The sequence below is a fragment of the Eulemur rufifrons genome, chromosome 16 (assembly GCF_041146395.1).
Source record: "Eulemur rufifrons isolate Redbay chromosome 16, OSU_ERuf_1, whole genome shotgun sequence".
NCBI lineage: Eukaryota > Metazoa > Chordata > Mammalia > Primates > Lemuridae > Eulemur > Eulemur rufifrons.
The window spans coordinates 61,622,454-61,648,452 of record NC_090998.1 but is presented as its reverse complement, the minus strand read 5'-3'; the positions used below and the strand labels follow the sequence as shown (position 1 = coordinate 61,648,452).

The window sequence follows — 25,999 nt, the reverse complement described above, 5'->3', positions numbered from 1 at the left end:
GTTGGCATGGGTGTGAAATGTGGAGGTATGAGTTTATACAGATAATTTAATTTATAGGAGTTAAAGGTACATGTTGCTGAAAGGAACACCTTTATTGTATAAACCCATTTCTGAATGCACAAGTATTTCTTTAATGCTGTCAAACATATTTTACATACTATCAAAACATTCTATAAATTACATGTGAAAATAAAATGGAAACTTTTTTCTTTCAGTGCTTAGATGAGTATGAAGATGATGAAGCAGGGCAGAAAGAGCGGAAACGAGAAGATGCAATTACGCAGCAGAACACAATGCAAAATGAGGCCTCGAGCTTACTGGATTCAGGCAGTTCCTATCTACTCCAGGTGAGTATTTAAAAATACCAGGAAGTCACTAGCTATTTTAACAACAATTTTTAAGTTACTGTTAATAATTTTTCTAGTCTTATTTTGGTAGCATCAGCTTCTGTTAAATATTTTTAGTGGATTAACTCTTGATTGTCTGTGTCCAAATACTTTCTGACTTAAGCAGTGTTTGGTTCTTAGTTCCTGAGCAATGAATATTTGATGACTGACTGATTAAGCACATTTAAGCAGTATCAAATGTAAAAATAGCCAAGAAAAATAATTACCTCCTTAAGAATTAGTAAGTTGAAGTGGGTGGCCAGTTCTCTCTAGGCTGATATTTACATTAGAATTACATAGCAAATAAAAAGTTGAACAGAAAGTTCCTCCAAAGTTAAATGTTTAAACGTAATAATAAAATACAATATATAATACTGTGACTTGGCAGAAATATCTACATTTTTGTGTAATTATAAAATACTTTTAAAAATAAAATTTAACTCAGTTTCAAATTGGCTGTTATATTGGGCTCTTGTGCATAGAAAATTTGGAGTTGATGGTATTAGGGATGCCTCAGTATAAAGCAAATCACTACAGAATCATTTTATAGAAACTAATTTGGGAATGTTCTTGGTGTAATCTAGTCTTAAATTATTTTTGTAGCATTTTGAGATCTTAAGCTAACTTCATGTCTTTTCAGAGTTCTAGTCTTGACTTTCTAAATGCATTTTATTTTGCTATTATTTTATAAGGAATTTCACATCATTACACCCATCTCCCTATTTTAGTGATGGAAAAAGATGAAATGTAGACCTATCTGTTAATTTGCAAGGTTATGAAGGCATTTGGCAGAGAGAGGCAGAATATTTTAAAGTAGTTAGGAAATGAGGGTGCAAAAATTTTTCCTCTGCTCTTAGGGGCAGATGTATTGATGTGAAGATTCATAGAATGATGTAGATTTATCTGGCCACCCCAAACCCCAAGTTGCTGCTACTACAGATAGTAATCATCACACTTCTAGGAAAAGCAATAGCCTATTATAACATGGTATAAGCCTACAAGCAATGTTTTTCTCTCAGCAACATTGTGTCTGTTCGTAATCTAAAATTTCTTTGTTTAGTAAAGTTGAAATTAAATCTGAGCCTATTCTAGTGAAGATTTTCCACCTGATGAGTGCTTAGTTTTGGGGAATTAATACAATACAGTATTTTGATTAAGAGTCTAGACCTGGTTTCATTTCTTGGTCATGCCACTTACTCTGTCATACCCAAATAGTGGTATACTCGAAAAACATCGGGTCCTGGCTTTTAGAAGGAGGGCGGATTTCTTTCGGTAGAATGAGGGTTCTACCCACTCACAGTCTAGTGTTATTCTTAAATATGTATAGATATCTATGAAACTGAACTCAGCTGATCTGGGCTCTCTAAAGAGCTTTCTGCCTCATCCAGTTTGTTGTCTTTTCTGTAGCTTTTCTCATCTCTTTCCAGGCCCACTCTTCATTGCTCCCATTTTTGTTTGTTTGTTTGTTTGTTTATTTGATTAGTAACAGGGAAGTGACTCATCGGTGACCTTGGCTTCAAGTGTCTATTTTGCCAGGATATTTGCTTAGGATAAGAGTGAGACTAAAACTCTCCGCATAGGCCTCCAAATTGTCTTGTCAGAGTTGGAATGGGAACAGAAACTGCTCTGTCTGCGTAGTTGACCTCTCTGAGTTACTATCTAAACTCACATATTCTATTACTCATATAGGATAAGTATTTGTTTATAACTCCAAATTCAAAAACAACAGAGAAAATATTGGCATCATTGGTTTCTTTAAGGCTTTTTTTGAATAGGACAGAGAGAAAGATTTTGTTTCTTAGTATTGTCTATGAATCTGAGCCATTCAGTGTGACACATCTTTAAAAATGAAGAATAAAATGAGCATGTGAGTTTCACATAACAGTATGCTTTGTGGAAGGTTAGAGAATTTTAAGTTTCTGCTTTGTTTTTAAAAATAATATGGAATAGTGATAATAGAAAATGAGAATTTAAAAAGTTTTTTTATATTTTTAGCTATGATTTATGCATTTTTACATTTTTTCTAGATAATTATGCCAGTTTTTAAAGTAAAAATTAATTTTCTGATTAAATACTTGATCAATAAAAAATTTGGAAAATAATAAAACATGTAAAGAAAAGCCAAATTACTTGAGTTGATTTCTTGATCTTTTTACTTTGTTTTTCTGTGAACTATAATATTTATTAAATTTTAAACTGTAAGCTTAATTTATTTAACAAAAAAGGGTATACAGTCACATAGTACAAAATGTAAAAGGCGTAAAATGTGTATGGTAAAAAAAAATCTTCTTCAGCTATTGCTTACCTTTCCTGGAGGCAACTAATGTTTTCTTTTCTTGTATATCCTTCCAGAACTAGTCTATACACAAAATTGTATCTCTATCTATATATGTGTATTCCTTTTTCACCAACTTTTATTCAAACAGTGTAAGTTTTGCCTCTTGCCCTTTTCACTTGACATTGTTGAGAGACTTCTACAATAGTACATAAAGAGCTTCCCTATTATTTTTTTTTTTGCAAATGCAGAATATTCCAGTTTATAGGTATACCATAATATTTCTAACTGACTCTTCCCAATGGTCATTTAGGTTCTTTGTAATCTTTTGCTATTATGAGCGATGCAGTGGTGAAAAAATTAACATGTTCTTTTGCATATGTGTGTGTGAATCTGTAGGATAAAATCCAAGAACTGGAATTGTTGGGTGAAAAGAAATGTGCATTTGTAATTTTGACATAGCTAAAATATTCTTTGTAGGTATGCACGAGCATTGTTTTGTTGTTCAAAACTCTTTGTGTATTAATATTTTCAGTGGCATAGAATTTTCTTTTTTAATTGTGCTTAATGGTCAACACAAATTTTCCATTAATGGAAATCCTCAGTGGTTAAATTTTTTTACTGTTATAAACAATACTGGAATAAACTGAATCTAATTATAAACAAACATTACTCCAATTGAAGGATATATCACCAAATAACAAGTTTGTTTATAATTAGATTCAGTTTATATATCTTTGTTAGGCATATAACAGAATTGATGCTGTTGCATCATATCAGGTTGCAAATCACGATTTTAATTTGTTCCATTGCTGTGATGGTAACTTTGGTCATGTGATTAAGGTGGTGTTTGCCAGGCTTCACTATAAAATTATCCTTTTCCCTTTCTTAAGTATTTTGTGGATAAGTGCTTTGAACCATCAAACTTTCTCTATATCTGTCCATCTTTGTATATCTGTCTGTGTTGACTCGCTGTTAACTGTATTATCTGACAGGTTATACCCCATTACCGTCTGTCTTAGTTTTCTATTGCTGCCATAATAAATTACTACAAAGTTGTGTCGTAAAACAACACAACTTTATCATCTTGCAGTCCTGTAAATTAGAAATCTGACATGAGTCTTACTGGGCTGAAATCAAAGGGCAAAAATCAGGTCTGCATCCTTCTTGCAGGCTCTAAGGGAGAATCTCTTTCCTTGTCTTTGCTGGCTCCTAAAGGCTACCCATATTCCTTGATCTAGGGCCCCCCCTCCTCCTTCAAAGCCAGCAACAGCGGATTAAGTCCTCATCACCTTGCGTCATTCTGGCCTTTCTTCCAAAGTCACATCTCCCTCTGATGTTCTTCTGCCCTTCTTTCCCACTTTTAATGAAACCTTGTGATTACATTGGGCCCATCAAGTAATCCAGTATAATCTCCCTATTTGGGGTCAATTGATTAGTAAATCTAATTCTGCTTTTGCAGGTTATGGGGAGTAGAACTTGGACATCTTTGAGGGTCATTATTCTACCTAGCACACCATCATTATTTATTGATATTAAAATTGTCCCATATTTGGCCAGTGGTAGCCTCTTTAGACTTTTGTATCTTTTGCCATATCTTCATCAATCTTGGAGCACTTTCTTGTTTACTGGCATAATAACTTTTCAACCCTGGCTTTGGAAACAGCCATTTCTCTTAGAAGCCCTGATTCCTTTTACTGGAAAATGATATTTTTGAAGCCAAGAATCTGGGCTCTAGATTTTGGATACTTCAGTTTCGTTGTTTTTGGGATATCACAATTCCTCATCCCTCTCTCTCCATAGACCTACAAAATATGGCCTGTTTTTACACACACCCACACCTATCTGCTCTCTGCCTGCCTACCTACCTATATCTATGTAGGTATTGAAACAAATTTATACCTCTACTTCCAATTCTAATCTAATATCACAGGGTTTATTCTAGTGTTTGTAAGTCCTTTTTGTGACATTGAGAAACTTGCTTCCCATTATCTTTAATATGTTTCTTATTTGTTCAGTCTCTCTATATGTATTAATAGTAACATATCTCCCATTGCCACCTCTTCCACACTTATGCCTTCCTCACCACAAGTGGGTTCTGATGTCACATGTTGGCTCTGCCTGTGCATGAACACTTTCCTCAATTTTTTTTGGGCTTGGGCATCTCATGGCAGGCTGCAGGATGTCCTTTTCTTGGCATAACTTCTGCCATTCTTTGACAAGCTGCTCTTCCCTAGGGCCTCTCTTTGTTCCTGCTCAGACTCTGAGACCTCATACTGGATTGCTCCTCCATGGGGAACCCTCCTCAGTTTGATTTAGGTTTTGACATCTCCAGACCAGACTGCCACTCCAGGTGGACATTCAATTCGCTTCATCCGCCTGAGCTCTGGCATAGAACACCCCATGCCAGGCTGCTTCTCTAAGGGTACATATTCTTTACCCTTCTATAGCTCTAATGCTGCATTCTGAGCCACCCTCCTGAGTGGATCACACATCACTTGGGACTCTGGCTGACCATTCATGGGACTCCCTCTCTGACATTGCCCCAAGAATGAGGCCTTCTCTCCCCTAGTCACCCTCCTCATTCTGCTTAGGTTGCCTAGGCCAGGCCAAGTCCTTCTGCTGTATGAGCAGTCTCCCCAGTTTGAACTCTGTCTATGCCAAGCAGCTGTTCTTTATGTAGGATTCCAGTATTTTGGTGATACCCTGGTCTGAGCCACTGTTTCCTCCCCACCTTCTCTGCCCCACCTAATGGCTTTAGGATTGATTTATTCAGGAAAGGAAGGGGAAAGACGAGTTTTTCCTTTTAAAATCTTTGTTAATTTGATAAAGTTCTTGTTTTATTTTTTATTTTCCTAGTTATTTCATCAATTATACATTATAGAAATTTTGTTCTGTAGCCATCTTCAACAAGGTAACATGATAAATTATGCATACCAATATAAATATTTTAAGTTAGTCCTGAAGGCCAGTTAGCATATTATGCTGTAATTTTACTGAGGGTTATAGCTTTGTTGCTAGTTTATTTGAATAACTTCAGTATTATTTTGCTATGTTCTACTGGGCTTGTATTTGATCTTGTTTCACATATGCTATTATATTTGTTTATACGTTACAAGCTCTGATCTGCTGCACCTGTAAAGACAATGTTCATGGGATTTCCTTATTGACCATTATAAGCTTGAATAAAACAGAATGTTTTATTTGATCTTACACAAAACATTGTGTGCTTTGCCAACATTTTCTGAGCTTTACATAGGTCTTTCCCTTTTCCTTCAGTAATATAAACCATCCCATTGCAAGGAAGATTATTTCAGGAAAAGTGTGTTTAAAATCAGTTGTATAACAGACTCAGGGTTATTGGAAGATCTAATTACATAGTCATTGAAACTTTTATGACCAGTGTCAGTCTTAACTGTTGTACTTTTTACAAGCAGTTTCAGTGATACTGGTATAGCAGTTCCCCTTTTCCAAGGGAGATATGTTCTAAGATCCCCAGTGGATGCCTGAAATCCCATATCTCCCCTGGACTCTATATATACTATGCATCAGTTTCTTTGTCCTTCTTTACAATTTCTTGAATGGATTAGTTCTTACCATAGATCTTAGCAACCTACGCATATGATTTTTTTCTTTCCTTATTAAATTGAGAACTTTTACCTTCTAACTTAAAGGAACACTTTACGGCTTTTCTTTGTCATATCCGAATTGCCAGAATCACTGCTCTTGTGCTTTGGGGCCATTATTAAGTAAAATAAGAGTTACTTGAACTCCATCACTGGGATACCACAACAGTTGATCTGATAACCAAGATGGCTGCTAGGAGATTAAGGGACGGGGAACGTATCCACCACAGATCTGCTGGACAAAGGGATGATTCATGTCCTGGGCAGGATGGTACCAGACTTCATCATGCTACTCACAGTGGTTCACAGCTTATAACTTATGAATTATTTCTGGAGTTTCCCATTTAGTATTTTCATAGTGAGGTTGACCACAGGTAACTGAAACCACAGAAAGCGAAACCTTGGATAAGGGGGGAGGGACTACTGTATTTCTTCATTTTTTCTACATTTAGAATGGAATTGTCAGCTTTAACAGTTATAGTAATTATTAAAGTCTCAAGTAATTATATAGTGAAGTTCTTTTGCTTAGAAATTTTTGTGGCCACAGAAATATAGAGGTTTCCAGTTAATAAATCTAAGGTAGAGTTTATATTTGTGTAGAGTTTTGTGGAATGTCACTTTCTACCTTAAAATTATATTTCACTTAACATAATGTCCTCTAGGTTCATCCATGTTGTCACAAATGATCTTGTATGTGGAATCTAAAAAATGTCAAACTCAGAACTAGAGAGTAGAATGGTGGCTGGGATGTGGGTACATGGGGAAAGGAGAAGTGTTGGTCAATGGGTACAGAGTTGCAGTTAGACAGGAGTTGCAGTTAGACAGGAATAAATTCTGTTCTATTGCACAGCAAGGTGACAATAATTAATAATGTATATTTCAAAATAGCTAAAAGAGGAGATTTTAAATGTTCTCACCACAAAGGAATGATAAATATTTGAAGTGATGGAATGCTAATTACTCTGATTTAATTTGATCATTCCACACTGTATACATGTTTCAAAACATCTGTTTACATTCCATAAATATACACGATTATTATTTGTCAATTAAAAATAAAATAAAACTAAAATAAAAATATAAGGGACTCTTTTGATGCACTATATGGGATAATTTTGGTTTTTCTACTAATATTTCTAATTTCAGACATGCTTAGTTTTATCTTTTTGGCAGAGATATAGAGATCACTTTACATCTGTAATTGTCAATTTTGGATATACATGAGAAGCATGTGTAATACTCATATAATATTGGTTATCCAAGCTGGGGAACATTCCATTGTTAAGGTTTATAATTTGATTAGTAGATTCTTTAGCTACAAAATGCATAGTCTCTAATAAAAGAGCATGTTCCAATCTACCAATAAAGAATAAACTTAAGTGTTGTCTGCCTGCTTTAGAATTTTAACTATTGAAATAAGTGTAGCTTAAGTTCTCATTGTTTATATATCTCAGACATGACATGGAGTGATTTGATCAACTGTGTCAGAGTTCTAATTTTATCAGCTGCACCAAGTCAGCTGTGTAGAAATACTGTATAAAACTTAATAAAGGCATGTTTAAATGACTAGTTGTTTAAAAAAAAAAAAACGGTAAAATGTAGAAATCTGATATTATTACATAACTTTCTGTTAGTATACTTAACTCGAAACTTGTCTGATACTGTCTTTAAGTCATTTATAGTTAGGTCAATGTGTAAATTTGTATAATGCCACTATAGTTTAGTGTTGCTGAAAATGCCCTTTGTTTCATATATCTATATTTGTTAAAATCCTGCTGTACGTTTGTATTAGTCTAAGTTTTACCATGTTACGGAAAATAACCTATTTCAAGCATCAGAAGTGTTCATTGCCAGGTATTCATACCATATTAATTGATAATGAAAATCAGTCAGTCCAGTAACGGCTTCTCTCATTTATCAATTCTGCTGATATGGGCAATCAAGCTGCTATGGCATGTTCAGAAATATTTCAGATATAACCAAAATGAGAGAGAGAGGATGTTTTGGAGATTCTGGCATTATTAGCATTTTTTCTTATGCATAAACAGACATCATTTAAGATATATACCCTAGTTCTTTTTTTTTTTTTTTTTTAGTATGCGTTAGTTTTAGTTCATATTGCATAATATTAGGGAATTTTGTAAAAGAAAATCTCTGTAAAATGTTAATTGAAATACTATTTGGGAAACTCTAGGAGAAAAAGTTCCATATGAAATCATTGTCATCTACATTTAATAAAATGTACTTTGAGTAAATATACAGAAGCTTAATATTTCTTTTTGCTTTATCTAAATCACCATTAATTAAACATATTAGCTGTTAAGCTTTCAAGAATAATTTAAAAACTAGATTTTATAAAATATATTCTTAGCTCTTATTCGCTAGACACACTATATTTTAATAAATGGGGGATCTGTATTACGTGTTTGGTACACAAAGTACAAAGATTCATCTGCCTCCTCATCATTTAGGGGATACCTCCTTAATCACAAGTAGGTAAAAAAAATCTATTTAAAGTTTACTAACTAGGTTTTGTTGTCCCTGCTATAAGAATAGTGGATGACCAGGGAGAGTTAAAATAAACTGTCAAAGCTTGGCTTCCCTAGAGGTGATCCTGTTTGCAAGGTCAAGCCCACACATGTGGACCCTCTAGTATCCTGTCACCTGGTTACTTCCAGCAACTGGTTATTTCCCAAGTGGTGCTTTTTCTGTAACTGTAGATTACTAAGGAAGTTATTTCCCTAAGTTTTCAATATATATTGCATACCAGGTGACCTGGGGGTTTTGGGAGGAAAGAAATCAAAGGGGGGGCTCCTTGTCTGCCATAAGTTTATATTTTACTTAGAACATAAAACACATACATGAAAAAATTAGATATATTAAACTAAGTGATTTAGGCTATTATAATGGGAATTTATTGACTTGGAATAGACTTATTAAAATTCCATATCCCAGTTAGGTTTTGTTGTTGTATTAGCTGTCAAATTAAATTGAAAGCCTGTTGTGAAGGGGTTATGCTGATTGTTTTACTTACTTATGACATTTAATCTCCACAGTAACTCAATAAAATAAGCACTGTTATTCTGTTTTAGAGATGAGGCGACAGAGACTGATAGAAGTTTAACCCACAGACTTACAGCCACTGAGTAGCCTGTCTGGTTAGAACTTTTGTGTAATTTCATTTTAACCAGATCAGAAATTCTTTAATTGTAAGATCTCTCTTAGAGACTTAATGATTAACTAGGAAAAAAGGTTACTATCAGTTTTTAAAGACTCATCATTTGAGTTTGACCTGTTTTATTAAGATAAAAATACAAAAATATTTGTAGAGCCCAGACTATCAGAAGACTGAAAAGAAAAACGACTACCTAGTTAGTTTTAGTTGCAAAGTAATACTTTTTCCACCCCAATGGTTAATGCTAGCTTTCAGCAATTTTTTTTTTTTGGTAGCTTAGAATAGCACAATGAAACATACTTTCTCTCTTTTCACTTTTAGCTGTGCATATAGTCTTTAAAGATAAGCATTAGGCACTATGTGTATGTGAATTGTAGCTTTTTTAAAATTGAGGGTGTTAAAAAAAAAAAGACAAAGGGGCTACATAAAGAATATAATGGTTGTATTTTTTAATGCCGATTGACTTCCAAAAGGATTTAAGCTGACTGGTTAATGAACGATTCCCTCCTTGCCCATTTTCCAAGCTTTTAAAATACTTCCATATTAAAAAAAATTGTAAGAAAGTGATTGGTTTGGGCTGAAAAACCTAATGCAGAGCCTTTTTTTTTTTTTAACAAGCAATGTGAATTTTTAAAAATAACAATTGCTTTAAGTTGGTTCTTTCAAAATGGAATATTCTTTATCAACTGTTTTATATAATCAGAAATTGTGTACATATACAACCAACTGACTTGTCATTATTTTTACTTTACAGGAGTCATCCAGAACAGTTTCAGGCAGATACAAGAGGTAAGAATCCTTACATTATGATTTGCGGCATATTGTAGACATGAATATGATATCTGTCTGACCATGACTTAACTAGAACTGTTTAAAGCAGCTCTTTGAAAAGTAAGAAATGTTAATACTGTGCTTTTAAAAAGAAATTATGTTATATGCAAAAGTGTAATATCTGTCTGACAAGGCTTATTCTGATACACCCTGCAGTTTGTGAAAACTGTCCACATCATGAATTTGCATGGGTCTGATAAACTTTGCAAAATAAAAACTTAGAATTGCTTTTTCTCATGTATAAACATTGAAAATACAAGTAGACTACCTGTATTAGTCAGCTCTGGTTGCTATAACAAAATACCATACATAGACTGGGTGGCTTAAACAACAGGAACTTATTTTCTCTCAGTTCTGGAGGCTGCAAGTCCAAGATCACGGTGCCACCATGGTCACTTTCTGGTGAGGACTTTCTTCCTGGCTTACAGATGGACACTTTCTTGCTATGTCTTCACAGGGCAGAGAGGGTTGGGGAGAGAGAGAAAAAGTGACAGAGGGAGGGTGAGCTATCTGATGTTCCTTTTTATAAAGGGCACTAATCCTATCATGAAGACCTTACCCTCTTGACCTCATCTAAATGTAATTATCTCCCAAAGGCCCCATCTCCCAATACCATCATACTGAGGGTTAGGGCCTCAACATCTGAATTTTAGTGGAGACACAATTCAATCCATTGTGCCACCTCTGCACAGTGAGTAACATTCCTACCGGAGAATGTGTCTGTGTGTATACATGTATAGGAAGAAAATCAGAATTAGGCATGAGAAATTTTTCAGTGAAGCTGTCTGGGATATTAGATTCCTTTTCTGTTGAGGCCATTAAGTTTGCAGAAGCATGTGGTCATACTTTTGCTAATAATCATAGAATGATAAATCTTACTGAGTGCTTATAATGTCTAAGATGCTTTACATAGAGCTTTCATTCAATTAGGTAACAATATTTACTTCCATTTTATAGATGAGGGAAGTGGGGTTAAAGAAGTAGAATAATTTCCCTGGGATTACAAACCTAGTCCAAGCAGAATCAGGATTTGAACTGCAGCCTGACTCCAGAAGTTACATGCTTACTAACTATACAAGATCATCTGCCTGGATTTATAGATATAAAGCTTTTGTTTTTTATCTATTTATATGTCAAAGTTTAGAATACTTTGGTTATTATATTCCATTTAAAATTTTTATTAATTAACAGGAACACTAATTTTAATACTAAGTCATATATAAATAAGATTTTTATTTTTATCATGGGTCATAGTATCTATTAACAGTAGAGAAAGATAAGGAAGCCAGGATAATCACCAAGAGTAAATAGGTCTGAAACCATTTCTGGCACCTGTTCTTTTAAGCTTATCTGACATTTGTATGTTGCTTGATAATTTTTCTTACCATGAATAGTTTAAACTGAAAAGAATCCTGTTTCTTTTGCGAGAAATCATTGTGAAATAGCCTCTATTTGGCCTGTTCCCAGACTACTTCTTACACCAAAAACATTTTTATCATCAGTTTTTGGTTTGGGGAGTAAAGATAAACTGTGATAACTTACCAGGTTTGTTGTATCAATCTTAGATATTCAGTTCTTGTTAAATAAACTGAATATAATATAATATTTAACAAGCCTAAAATTATGAATGGGACTTTACAGATTTGTGTATTTTAATTAGAATCAATAGAGGAATAATTTTCTTATAAATCCTGATTAGAGGCTTTATTTGCATGTCACTTTGTTAAATCAGGAAGAAAACTGTTTCCAATTGTATAAATTTTTATATTTAAGCTTTTGAGACCATTGTTTTACTTATGAGATGTTCGCATATGTGTACTTTAATTTTTTATAGGGCAGCAGACCCCAACCCCCAGGCCGTGGCTCAGTAGGCCTGTTAGGAACCGGGGTGCACATCACTGCCTGAGCTTCTACCCCCACCCCCCATGGAAAAATTGTCTTTTGTGAAATTTAGGAACTGGACGGCACAGTAGGAGTTGTGCGGCAAGCAAGCAAGCGAAGCTTCAAAGCTTCATCTGTATTTACAGTGCCTCACCCCATCGCTGGCATCACTGCCTGAACTCTGCACCCCCCACCACCCATGGAAAACTTCTTTTCCAAGAAACCAGTCCCTAGTGCAAACTGGTACCAAAAAGGTTGGGGACTGCTGGCCTACAGCATGTGGTTTGTTACTTGTCAGCTTTCAAAAGTTTAGCCCCGTTTAATACTGTTACAAATATTTTAAAGTTTCAAGTCATTTTTTTTTTGAGACTGAGTCTCACTCTGTTGCCCTGGCTAGAGTGCCGTGGCGTCTGCCTAGCTCACAGCAACCTCAAACTCCTGGGCTCAAGCAATCCTTCTGCCTCAGCCTCCCAAGTAGCTGGGACTACAGGCATGCACCACCATGCCCGGCTAATTTTTTCTATATATATTTTTAGCTGTCCAAATAATTTCTTTCTGTTTTTAGTAGAGACAGGGGTCTCGCTCTTGCTCAGGCTGGTCTTGAACTCCTGACCTTGGGCGATCCACCCGCCTCGGCCTCCCAGAGTACTAGGATTACAAGCCCGGCCCAAGTCATTTTTCATTGATTCACAGCAACTGTTTTAATGCCATCTAAAAAGAAAAAAGAGAGAGAGAACACTAACAAACAAAAATAATAAAATACCAAAGCCTAGAATCTATATCTGAAACTATCTACTTCTTATCTAGTAGAAATGTGTTATGCTTCATATCAACAGTTCATTATTTTCATTGATCTGTCAGCAAGTTGTAGCAGTGACTACAGAATGGATGCTTCTTGCTGATGGTGTCTGCTGAGTAATGGAGATTTAAAAAAGAGAAATGGGCTAAAAGATAGAAATTTGGCATCATTTTCTTAGAAAATATTTTCATTAAACCAAATGACTTATGATATATATACAGCTGGAAATAACTTTTAAAAGGTCATTAGTGGATTCAAGCACCCAGAAGACTAGTTTGTATGCGTGTTCTTATGAATTGAATTTATATTTAGTTTTTAATTTTTTCTCACAAATATCAGCAATGTACTTTTCCAGCACTGACTATGAAGTGCTCGATCTAGTTATGCTATATTTTAAAAACTGAATTGACTCTTGTTTAGAATATATTTTATAGATTCACTGTTTTCCTTTTTAAAAAGTATTTGAATAACTTAAGGGAAATATTTGGAGGTAAGGGTCATGAAATTTCTGAAACTCAAAGTTTAGTAAAGATCAATCAGTGTCATATATTTGTGAGTTTTTTTTTCTCCATGTGTAATTTTCTTAACAGGATGTTTACTTTGTTAAGTTTATAGTGCACTGGTTAAAATTAAAAAAAAAAAAGAAAAAAAAAAGAAGGCAAGACAATACTTAAAGACTTGTAAAAGGCCAGATTAGCCAGGGTATATAATTTACCATTTGTAAAGAATGGGGAAAACAAGTTAAGACAAATACTAAGTGTTATCATTCTCACGTAGTAATTAACTGATTCTTATGTTTTCACAAATATGTTTAAATCAGGATTATTTTATTAAGTAACATTTATGCAAAGTAATAAGTGCTTCTCAGCACTCCCCACCCACCTACCCAAGTAACCTTAATAGATATAATACTTTGTAAAAAACCTTCACGTACCTTACCCAACAATAGCCTCATCAGACAGCAGCCAGGCAGCATCTTCTCTCCCTGATGAAAATAAGGATTTAGTTCAGTGAACTCTTTTGCCATATTCCGTCAAAGCAGAAATTGATTGAGTTACAGGAGAGGAAATATTACTAGTTTTTTTTTTATAAAGAGCATGGACACATCAAGATGTGAATGTTAGAAAAAATTAACCCTATCTTAGCCAAAATACAGATGCAGACCCTATTTCAAATCTGCAATGTTTCACATTATTATTGTGGTTCTATCATTCACGTAGCTTCATCAGGACTTTTCTTATAATATTTTCAATTACTGAAAATAATCAGGATAGAAATTTTATACAATTTAAAAATTATTTCCTTTATTTTAAAATAATACTAATCATTGAAAATTTGAGAAATATAGAAAATTAGGATTAGAAAAACTCACCCATAATCCGACCACCCAAGTGAAATACTATTGGCATTATTTTTCTTTTTTACTTGCAATTTATTTTTCTGGGCTTTTTATTTATATAACTGTGAGCATTATAGATGTACAGTTTCACATTCTGGTTTTCTTTTCACCAAATGTAACATAGGCATCTTCAACTTTTAATTTCTCTAAACAATGGCTGATATCAACTGAGGGATTTCTGCCTTTTCAATAAAGTGTAGCATAAATATACCAGAGATCCTCACTATCACTTCTTTGGGGACCAATAATTTCTTTCTTTGAATAAAATGTGACCATGATTCTTTTTCTTAAGGGTCAGGTTTCTCTTCCACAGTCAGTTCTGTAGTAATACTTGTTTTGAAAATACAAATTTGTCCCAGTTGATACATTAGGGAACAATTTGACCCTCATTTAAATTTTGCCTTTGCTTATGCCCAATTTTGTTTATAAGAAACGCTAAGTGGATGTAGAAAGCTGTACCCAGCTCAACCAAGCTACATAGGAATGCACAAAATGCTCTCAGGCACACACTGCAAACATCTACCAGCTATCCAAGTATGAGCCAGAGCCTTCCTTCCACATGTGATATTACAGCTTCCAGTCTGATTTCAGATAACCCTCCTTCCTACTCACACTTAAAAATAACTTACAAGCTGCAACCCTTCTGATGCCAGCCAACTTCCAAAAGTGAACTTCACTTCTTCTTCAAGATAAATTGCCATATTTATGTCTTAACTGTTTAACATGGGTAAAACTGTGCTGCCATTTTTTATTAGGTTCCTATTTTTTTTCTTTACTGTCTCACTGATGAAGTTTTTGAGCATTGTGCCCCTAGCCCAATTTCTCCTATAATCCCTGTGTTTTTATTGAGTGATTTTGCATAACACATATGTTATATTTTAGCAGAACTAACTCTGGGTAGGTGGTTTGCCATTGTGTAAATGGGAAGACTTCTACTTAGCATGAATCGCATTTCATTTGAGACACTGTGCAATGCTCTAATCATACAAATGTTAGAATAGGAAGAGATTTGGGGGTAAATTAAACGTCATGACATTCTCAGATAACACTGCATAGGTTATTTCCCACTCTGTTCCTATCTAAGCCAACAGTCACATTAATGTTAACATGTAGGCATGTGAAACCAGGTAAGGGTTAACTTGAGACACCATCACCTGGAAGAATTAAATGGAGGGACAATTGATGAATGCTTTCTGGTGGAAAGGATGGCACTGTGTCAGAATAATGGGTGTGGTTTCTGACAGGATGTAAGCTGTGGAGAGAGTGAAAGGGCCAGCTTGATTCAGACACTGCTGAGATTAGACAGGATTCTATGGTGAGAAGATCACCTTTTAAATTAGACAGGATTCTATGGTGAGAAGATCACCTTTTAAATGTTTTTAATTTTTAATATGGCAAAATGGGCATTATTCTAACCATTTTATTGTACACAATTCAGTGGTATTAAGTACGTTCTTAATATATAACTTTCACCAGTCTAGTTCCAGAACTTTTTCATCACCCCAAAAGTAAATCCTGTCCTTTTAAATCAGTCACTCTGTATTTACCCTCCTCGAGCCCCCTGGCAACCACTAATCTACTTTCTGTCTCTATGGATTTGCCTATTTGTGACAGTCCATATAAATGGAATCATGCAATATTTGGCCTTTTGTGTCTAACTTCTTTTACTTAGCATAATGTTTTAAAGGTTTGTCCGTATTCTAGTATGTATCAGGACTTTATTTCTTTTTGTGGCTGAATAATATTCCATTCATTGTATTGATATTCTACATTTTGTTTAGAGAAGGATTACTTTTAAAACTTAGATACTGTATCTTAAATTATCATCTTAACTCTGTTCTTTTTGAACTAGTATGCAGAGAAGTTTAGACATTTAGTTCTCACTTGATTCTCAAGCTCTTTCACAGGTAATTGAATTGAACCTATTTAAGTTTAGAAAGAGAATTACTTTATTTAGAAACATAATTTTAATTTAAGATTTTGCAACACAATTATGTCAACTTTTTTCTAAATGGAACTTTATTTATAATATTGTTTTAAGACCAGTAGTTCTTGTTTGCACATATGCTTTGAGAACTACCAAGTAGACAGAAACTTCCTTGGTTTGTTGGTTAAAGGTCACACCAGAAAAATCAGCCAAAATCTTTAAAGTGAGAAATCCAGACTAAAGAGGACCAAATGTATCTCCCAGTAGTTGGAGAGAGAGAGTTTTCTTGGGCTACATGTGACACTCTCTAAGAAATCTATGCCTTTTCAAGATCCATTATTTCTATATTGACATATGTTCTATATTTTACCAAATGCTGTCATGCATGGAAATAGCTGTGTCTCTTTTGGTTAATGGATTTTGGAAAAGGAAATGGAAGTCACAAAATGATATTCTAAAGTAAGATGGGATACTGGTACATTTGGTGGACTGGTGGATATGTGAACTTTCCTGTGTCGTAAATATTCTTAGCTAAGATTTTTATATTTACCATGTACCAGGTACTATTCAAAGTACTTGCCACACAGTTAATTCTCTGACAGTCCTATGAAGGGGGTGCTTTTATTATCCCCATTTTACAAATAAGGAAATTGAGGCACAGTGACATGTAATCACTCATGTGAAATTAAGCGTATATTAATAGGCACATTTTGTCAGTATATGTTACTTCACCTCACGGTGGTATTATTTTGCCTAGTATAGATGACAAATGGGTACAATGTGGACATTTGATTTAATTAGCTTATTTAGACTCCAAGTAACTGGAAGGTACCGGTAACTGAATTTTTTTCTGTTTACATAGGTTTTTTTTTGTTTATTTTTTTTTTAAAGTAACTTATCTATGTATGGCTCTGAATTTCAGGGCTCTCTTTACTTTTGTCTAGCTATTGTACAGTAGCAGAAAATAACTTTTGTTCTTAATTATGATCTTTAGGTTTAAGAAGATGTAAAGTATCTTCATAATTATGAAAGAGAAACTATGTAATAATATTTGGTGTAATTTTAAGTGCATTTTATGTATAGTTTTTTTGAAAATTACTAAACTGAACATGCTATTTCCTATTCTCTTTTTTAAAGAGCTTTATTAAGATGTAATTCAAATACCGTAAAACACACCTTTGTAAAGTGTACAATTCAGTTTTTAGTGCATTCACAGTGTTAAACAACCATCACCACTCTCTAGTTCCAGAATTTGTTTTCCTCCCCTAAAGGGAAACCTTATACCCATGAAGCAGTCAGTCTTTGTTCTTCCCTTCTCCCAAGCCCCTAGCAACCAGTAATCTGTTTTCTGTCTTTATAGATTTGTCTACACTAGATATTTCATTTGAATGTTATTGTACAGTATGTGGCCTTTTGTGTCTGTCTTCTTTCACTTAGCATAATGTTTTCAAGATTTATGCATATTGTAGCATGCACGGCTATACCACATTATGTTTAACCATTTGGATTAACATAATGGACATGTTGGACTATTTATTATACTTTTTGGCTATTATGAATTGTTATATATATTATGCAATGAACATGCATGTACAAGTTTTTGTGTGAACCGATGTATTCTTTTTTTTTTTTTTTTTTTTTGAGACAGAGTCTCACTCTGTTGCCCTGGCTAGAGTGAGTGCCGTGGCGTCAGTCTAGCTCACAGCAACCTCAAACTCCTGGGCTTAAGCGATCCTACTGCCTCAGCCTCCCGAGTAGCTGGGACTACAGGCATGCGCCACCATGTCCGGCTAATTTTTTGTATATATATATTTTAGTTGTCCATATAATTTCTTTCTATTTTTAGTAGAGACGGGGTCTCACTCTTGCTCAGGCTGGTCTTGAACTCCTGACCTCGAGCGATCCACCCGCCTCGGCCTCCCAGAGTGCTAGGATTACAGGCGTGAGCCACCGCGCCCGGCCCGATTTATTCTTAGTACGCAGAAGTTTTTCATATTGCTTAGTCGAAGGTTTTTCCAAAACAGCAAAATGGACATTTATATGTCAGCTATTTATTGAATAGTTCTGAGGTGCAAGGTACTCTGCTTGCCTGTTTAGGAGACTCATATTAAGATAATAATGAGGAGAGTTAATTTTAGCTGTTCTTACTGGATATAATGAACTACATTTGGAAGAATATTTTCTTCTCTTGATTTGTTTTGTCTAGCTTTCAGGTAGTGATATTTGAGCAAACAGATATCGCTCATCTCTTTAGGATAATTCTCTATATTTTTTACACCAGAAATGAGCATGTGTGATATGATACTCCCTAACTGGAACAATCAAATTTTTATCAGTGAGATAGGTTATAAACTATAACATATTGGTATAAAAAGTTATAATGCAACCATTAAAATGATGCTATAGGAGAATATTAATTAATAGGAAAATTATTACCTACTTAAATGGGGAGGAGGGAGAGTATATTACAAAAAGTATGATACAAAACAGTCTATCATAATATATATAAAGTATTCTTAACCTGAGGTCTATTGATGTGACGAACTGATAAAATTCTATGTAAAAGAATATAATGTTCATTTTTCTAGGAATAGATTTGTATTTTTCATCAGATTTTAAAAGAAATCTGTGATCCAAAAAGGTTAAAAACTATTAATATGTTATAAAATGTTAATGGTAGTTATCTCTGGGTTAGTGGAATTACTGGTGATACTCATTAATATTTTCTGTTTTTCACAATGGATATCACAATTTTAATAAAGTCTGAGAGTGGATTTTGAGTTTTAGTTGTTGATGCATGTGTTTATGTATGTATTTGTATTTAAAGAAATAAGAGAGAGAAACCCTACATAGAGCCAAAGGACTGTTTTGGGTGGTGGAGAGAATAGGGTAGTAAATGATACTGGAAGTATAGAAGCCAATCATGTACTTGTTGGTTATTTAGGAATTTCACAATATAGCCAATACTTCTCAGTATTTGATATCTATTCTAAGTGTGGGATTTTGCCCATGAATCTTGTATTTTTTCTAATTGCTGAGCTTTAAAATGTCTATTTTAGTGGAAAATTCCTCTAGCTATAATCTCTTAATGCTGCCAATCTCATTCTCATGATAGTTTTAGAATAACAGTGTAATTTTCCTGAACACAACATCCCCTGGTCCTTCCACAGAAGATGTGAAAATTCCCAGAGGGGAAAAAATTTCCAGTAAAGTGTGGTATTTATCTTTGATTATACTGTTTATTGTTTTCACTTTTCTGAACATTATAGTTAATATCTTTGTAGTTAAGGACAGGAGAATTCTTTTTGGATTATATTAGAGATTTGTGTTAACATTCCTAAATAGGCTGTTACAAACTTTTTAGAGTTAATGAAACAATCTTTTAGTCTGAATATTTTGCACAGTGCAAATCTGGCCTTCAAAATAGGTTAAAAACATTTCTGTTTTTAGAATAAACAGCTATATTTGGCAATAGGATCAAGCAGCACAGTTCTTCACAATTATGACAATAGTCCTTATAAACATAGTATGTGCTGGGGATAAAGCACTGATTTTGTTTTTCACTAATAATTATTCCTTGCTTAAATTAGCATAATGATACCATTTATATATTGACAAGCGTAATGTGAAGAATTTTTTAACTTGTTAATTGGTTAAACTTTTTTGAAATAGTTTTAAACTTGTTCATCAAGCAAATACAAGAATATTAAGGAATACCCATATTGCTGGGTGTTTTGTTCGTTTGTAGCTGTCAGCATTATAGTTTCTACCTGAATAATCTTATGGTTGATGCAAAAAGTTGGACTTTTTTTTTAAGTGAAAAAGGGGGTCCTTTAAAATGGTTGTTAATGCTCTTCTATAATATGGCATGACTCTAGTGATACCTTATTCTCTTGATTTTCTTCCTACCACTTTGCTGGTATTTCCCAGTCGTCTTTGTAGTTCTTCCTTTCCTGTACTTATTCTTTATGTATTGGTATTACTTGGCTTTTTATTGCAGACTTTATTCTCTTTTTGTTCTGTGTATTTGTGCTAGAAATTTGATTCACTTCAATGACTTCAGTTACTATCTATACATATGCTGATGACTCCAAAGCATTAGCTCCATACCTGTGTAACCAACAACTATTAAATGCTTTGGATATTTCAGACGCATGCTAAACTCAAGATGTTCAAAAGTAAACTTGTGAAACCCTATGGATTTCAGTAGTTGGCATCAACATCTACTTTTGCTCAAGCTGGAAACCTAGCTATTGTTTATGACAATTATTTTTTTCCCTCACTACCTCACCCGTATCCAGTCATTCACCAAGTCTTACTGAGTTTACCTCTTGAGCATCTCATTGATACCACAGCAGTCTAGGACAACTTACATAGATGATTACAGTAGCCTCCAAACTGGCCTTCCTGCCTCCAGTGTGGCTTATCTTCTATGCATTTTGTAAAAATGATCCTGTTACTTTTCCTGCTTTAATGGTTTTCCTTTAAATGATGTCTAAAGCACTGGTTTCCAAAGTGTAATAATGCATAAGATAATCTGCTAGAGTACAGGAGGAAAAAAATTATGTCATTAAATATTAAATGTCTGATTTTGAATCAAAAGTTTAGTTTATTATATCTCAAGCAAGAAGTAGTACAATTAATCAAAGTATGAGCCTAAACTATTGACACAGTTTTGCCATTTTAATGGTAGCTTGTTTATGCCAGCAGCGAAGAAGCCTGGAGAGTAAATGGCGACGAAATCAAAAAAGCTTGTTGAGAATTAAATATTTTTCCTTACAAGAAGTGGTCCAAAGCTTTGAAGAAGTGGTAGTCAGTTGGTGCAAGTTCTGGTGAATGTGGTGGATGACAAGAGAGTTTCCGAGTCCAGCCTATGTAGTTTGAACAGTGTTGTTTGTGCAACCTGTTGTTGAGTGTTGTCTTGCAAGAGGATTGGCCTGTCTCTATTGACCAATCTCTGCCACTTAATCACAAGCATCCTCGTCATTTCATCCATTTGGTTGCAGTAGACATCTGTTGTAATCGATTGACCAGGTGCCATGAAGCTATAGTGGATAATACCAGCTCTGGACCACTAAGGAGGCACCATTAGCTTTTTATGATTAATATTCGGTTTTGGACTGTGTTTTGGCACATCATCTTTATCCAACCATTGTGCCAAATGCTTGCAATTGTCAAACAATCCATTTTTCATCACACATGACAATACAGTGTAGAAATGGTTCGCCTTTATGTTGTGACAGCAAAGAAAGATGAGCTTCGAGACAATTTTTCTTCTGAGTCTCATTTAATTCATAGAGAACCCATCTCTACAGCTCATTTTACTTTGCTAATTTGTTTTAAATGGTCCAATGTTGTTGGAATAGTAACATCAAACTTTGCTGCTAATTCACGCATAGATTGAGATGGATTCACTTCCACTACAGCTTTCAGCTCATCATTATCCACGTTGGTCTCAGGTTGCCCACACGACTCATTTTCAAGATTAAAATCACCAGAAAGGAACATCTTAAACCACTGACATACTGTGCGTTCATTAGCCACATCCTTCTCAAACACTTCATTGATATTTTGAGCTGTCTGTGCTGCACTGGTTCCACAATGGAACTCATATACGAAAATAACATGAATTTTTGACTTATCCATGGTTTCCCAAAAATTGCTCTAAAAAAAATTTTGAAAGATAATCACAAGCCAAACCATATATTTGAAAGAATGAGAATGTACCTTCACAATAAAAATAAAACAAGAAGTATCAAAGTGAAATTTCAGAGATATCAACTGTCAAACTTAGTACTTAAGGAAATCGGACAATTCGTATTAATAACCTAATATTAGAATTCTATTTATGGTTACTTTTTTATCTGAAAAATATTAGGACATTTATATTTAAAAGCTAGTACTGTGTAATCGTTATTTAGTCATTCCTTCTTTGCTCTGTATGTCAAATAGTCATTTGGTGCTGAAGGTATCCTGAGGGAAGCATGCTTTGTTCACTTTCTGTGCATGTTGCACTATACTGTAATTTGAATTTTTGTCTAAGTGGACTTTGATGTTTTAACCTTCTCTAGCATAGTGCTACTCAAAGTATTGTCCCTGAACTGTATGCTAACACTCCATGACAAGATAAAAAAAGAACTTGAGAGTAAGCATTTAGAAACTTGAATTGCGTTTTGATGTTGTCATTATCTCATCCAAGTGCATGATCAGTGGACTATGTGAACAGGATACAGACTAGTCCAAGTGCCATGGTGAATTGCATGCTAATTATGCCAAGTCATTAGTCAAGTTAGTCATTTGTAACACAAAAATGCATAAGAATTGAAGAAAATGTATACATTTATTTATTTTTAAAATCTTGTATTAATTTTAATCAGATTTATTTTTGTCCCATAAATAAAATAATTAAAAAGTAAATATATAATAATTAGATAAAAATAAAGCATAAACTTTTTTCATTCTTTTAAATTTCTGTTTTTAAAAATTATCTAAATCCTGGAGTAAAATTTATATTATTTATTTTTAACCCTAATTTACTGGTGACAAAACAAGCTTTATTGGACTTTCTGATGAGAAAAGAACATACACTTTTTCTAAATGTGACAGTAGTGGTAAACCAAATGATGATGATGGAAATAATTTCAAAGACACGCAGACCAAAAGAGTTTATACTAGGTTTGCTGAGAAGTATTACCTGTTTTATGTTGAATTTAGTTTTCAACTATAATTGATAGGGATGTGCTAAAACCATAGTTATTTGTGGAGATACACTGGCTAATAAAACAATAAAACCATAAAAATTTAATTGGCATTTATATGCATGACATAAGTATGTTCAAAACCAAATTCATTATTTGAAAGAAAGAATATTACATTAAAAAACTGACAGAAGTAGAGGTTTAAGATTTCACCATATAATCATTAGGATTTTGTGGGTTTCTTATAAAGTCTCACTTGAGGTTTTTAACATTAAAAAACTTACATACAAATGACATCTTAGTCATGAATTCTTTGCCTCAGCCAATGTCCAGAAGAGTTTTTTCCTACATTTTCTTCTAGAATTTTTATGGTTTTGGGTCTTACAGTTAAGTCTTTAATCTATCTTGAGTTACTTTTTGTGTATGGTGATAGATAAGGATCCAGTTTCATTCTTCTGCATGTGGCTCTCCAATTTTCGTAGCACCATTTGTTGACTAGGGCATCCTTTCTCCAGTGTATATTTTTGTCTCCTTTGTTGAAAATCAGTTTGTTGTAGCTATACAATTTTATTTCTGGGCTTTCTATTCAGTTCCATTGATCTATGTGTCTACTTTTATGCCAGAACCATACTGTTTTGGTTACTGTAGCCTTGAAGTATAATTTGAAGTCCTGTAATGTGATGCTTCCAAATTTGTTCTTGCTTAGGATTGCTTTGGCTATTTGGGCTCTTTTTTGATTCCATGTGAAATTCTGGATTGTTTTTTCTAGTTCTGTGAAAAATGACATTGGTATTTTGATGAGAATTGCATTCAATCTGTAAATTACTTGGGATAGTATGCACATTTTAATAATATTGATTGTTTCAATCCATGTGGACATGGCATATTTTCCCATTTGTGTCATTTCTGATTTCTTTCATCAGTGTTTTATACTTCTCCTTTCTTGTAAGACCACAAAAGCAAATATAGCAACAATAAATAAATAGATAAATGGGACTTAATTAAACTAAAGCATTTCTGCACAGCAAAGGAAATAATCAACAGAGCAGATACACAACCCACAGAATTGGAGAAAACATTCACAAACTATACATCTGACAAAAGACCAATATCCAGAATCTATAAAAACCCAAACAAACAAGGAAGGAAAAACAAATAACACCATTAAAAAGTAGACAAAAGACACAAACAGGTTATTTTTCAAAAGAAGATACGCAAATGGCCAAAAAAAAAAAACATGAAAAAATGCTCAACATTACTAATCATCAGGGAAATGCAAATTAAAACCACAGTGAGATACCACCTTATCCCTCTCAGAATGGCCATTATTAAAATGCCCCCCCCCCAAAAAAAAACAGATGTTGGTGCAGATGCAGTAAAAGGGAACACTTACATACTATTGGTAGGAATGTAAATTGCTACAACCTCTATGGAAAACAGTATGGAGATTCCTCAAAAAACTAAAAGTAGAATGACCATTCAATCCAGCAGTCCCCTTATTGGGTATCTATCTACCTAAAGGAAAATAAGTCATTATAGCAGAAAGACACGTGCACTGGTATGTTTATTGCAGCACAATTCACAATTACAAAGATATGGAACCAACCTAAATGCCCATCAGCTGAGGAGTGGATGGTATGCACCCCATGGAGTACTACTCGGCTGTTAAAAAGAATGATATAATGTCTTTTGCAGCAACTTGGATGGACCTGGAGACCATTATCCTAAGTGAAGCACCTCAGGAATGGCAAAACAAATATGATATATTCTCACTTATAAGTGGCAGCTAAACAATAGGTATATATGTTCATAAAATGGTATGATGGATATTGGAAATTAAGAAAAGAGGGTGTCGGATACAGCGTACACTATTCTGGTGATGGTTACACTGACTTCAGCATTATACAGTTCATGTAATAAAAAACAGTTTTACCCCCTAAATCTATTGAAATAATAATGAAAATAAGTATATACAAATGACAAAATATGTTTGCTTGGAAACATTGGATGAATCCATAGCAAAGAAGGTAGTTCATGTACTACTTTCCAGCAACACCATAGTTTGATATATTTAAGAATGGAATAATGATACAGAAGGGCAATTCTCAGACAAATAAGGGTAACAAAGGAGTTTTTGTTACAATTTGGTGACCACACTGATTTTGTTAACATGACAATGATAGGAAGTAAGAATTTATTTTTCAGCCTCATTGCTGACAAGTATAGCTTGCTCTGAAGTATATAACATTTTAAAGTGTTGTAGTATCAACAAATGTGGTTTGGAGTTTTGCTTTGCTTTTGTAGGAGTATATTCTAATTAGGCAGAGACACCAACAAGAAAAACATGTTGGAACATGTGCCAGAGTATAAATCAATGTCTTGCTTCTTTCACTGAGAAAGTGTTGCTATGTCAGCTGAACTAAACAATATGCTTGCTATATCAGCTGAATTAAAAGTAGTTCATGAAAAGTGTGAATTTTTAAACACCAGTTCATTATATTTGAATTTCTAAAAAATTAAATGATAGTGCAGTTTGGGAGTTGATTGGATCAGTTGAGTTGCTCAACTGTTTTCATATGCTAAGGTGTAATACATTGGTTTTCAAAGGTAAATTTTCAGTCAAGAGTATTAGAACTTTGGGATAACTCTTAGAGTTTTTGCAAGATAAACCAGTTTGGTTTTCAACTTTTTAAATATTTGAGTTAGGCCGGGCGCGGTGGCTCACGCCTGTAATCCTAGCACTCTGGGAGGCCGAGGCGGGTGGATCGCTCGAGGTCAGGAGTTCGAGACCAGCCTGAGCAAGAGTGAGACCCCGTCTCTACTAAAAATAGAAAGAAATTATATGGACAACTAAAATATATACATACAAAAAATAAGCCGGGCATGGTGGTGCATGCCTGTAGTCCCAGCTACTCGGGAGGCTGAGGCAGGAGGATCGCTTGAGCCCAGGAGTTTGAGGTTGCTGTGAGCTAGGCTGAAGCCACGGCACTCACTCTAGCCCG

General features: G+C 34.3%; 1 protein-coding gene across 1 annotated transcript in view; it reads left to right on the top strand.

Annotated features, from left to right (window-relative positions):
- Window positions 1-25,999, top strand: part of PAWR (pro-apoptotic WT1 regulator) — an 89,659-nt gene that overhangs the window by 57,664 nt on the left and 5,996 nt on the right. Inside the window, exons 2-3 of the mRNA XM_069490244.1 lie at window positions 216-347; window positions 10,217-10,251. Coding sequence (XP_069346345.1) covers window positions 216-347; window positions 10,217-10,251 — 167 coding nt within the window. The remainder of the gene's footprint in view (window positions 1-215; window positions 348-10,216; window positions 10,252-25,999) is intronic.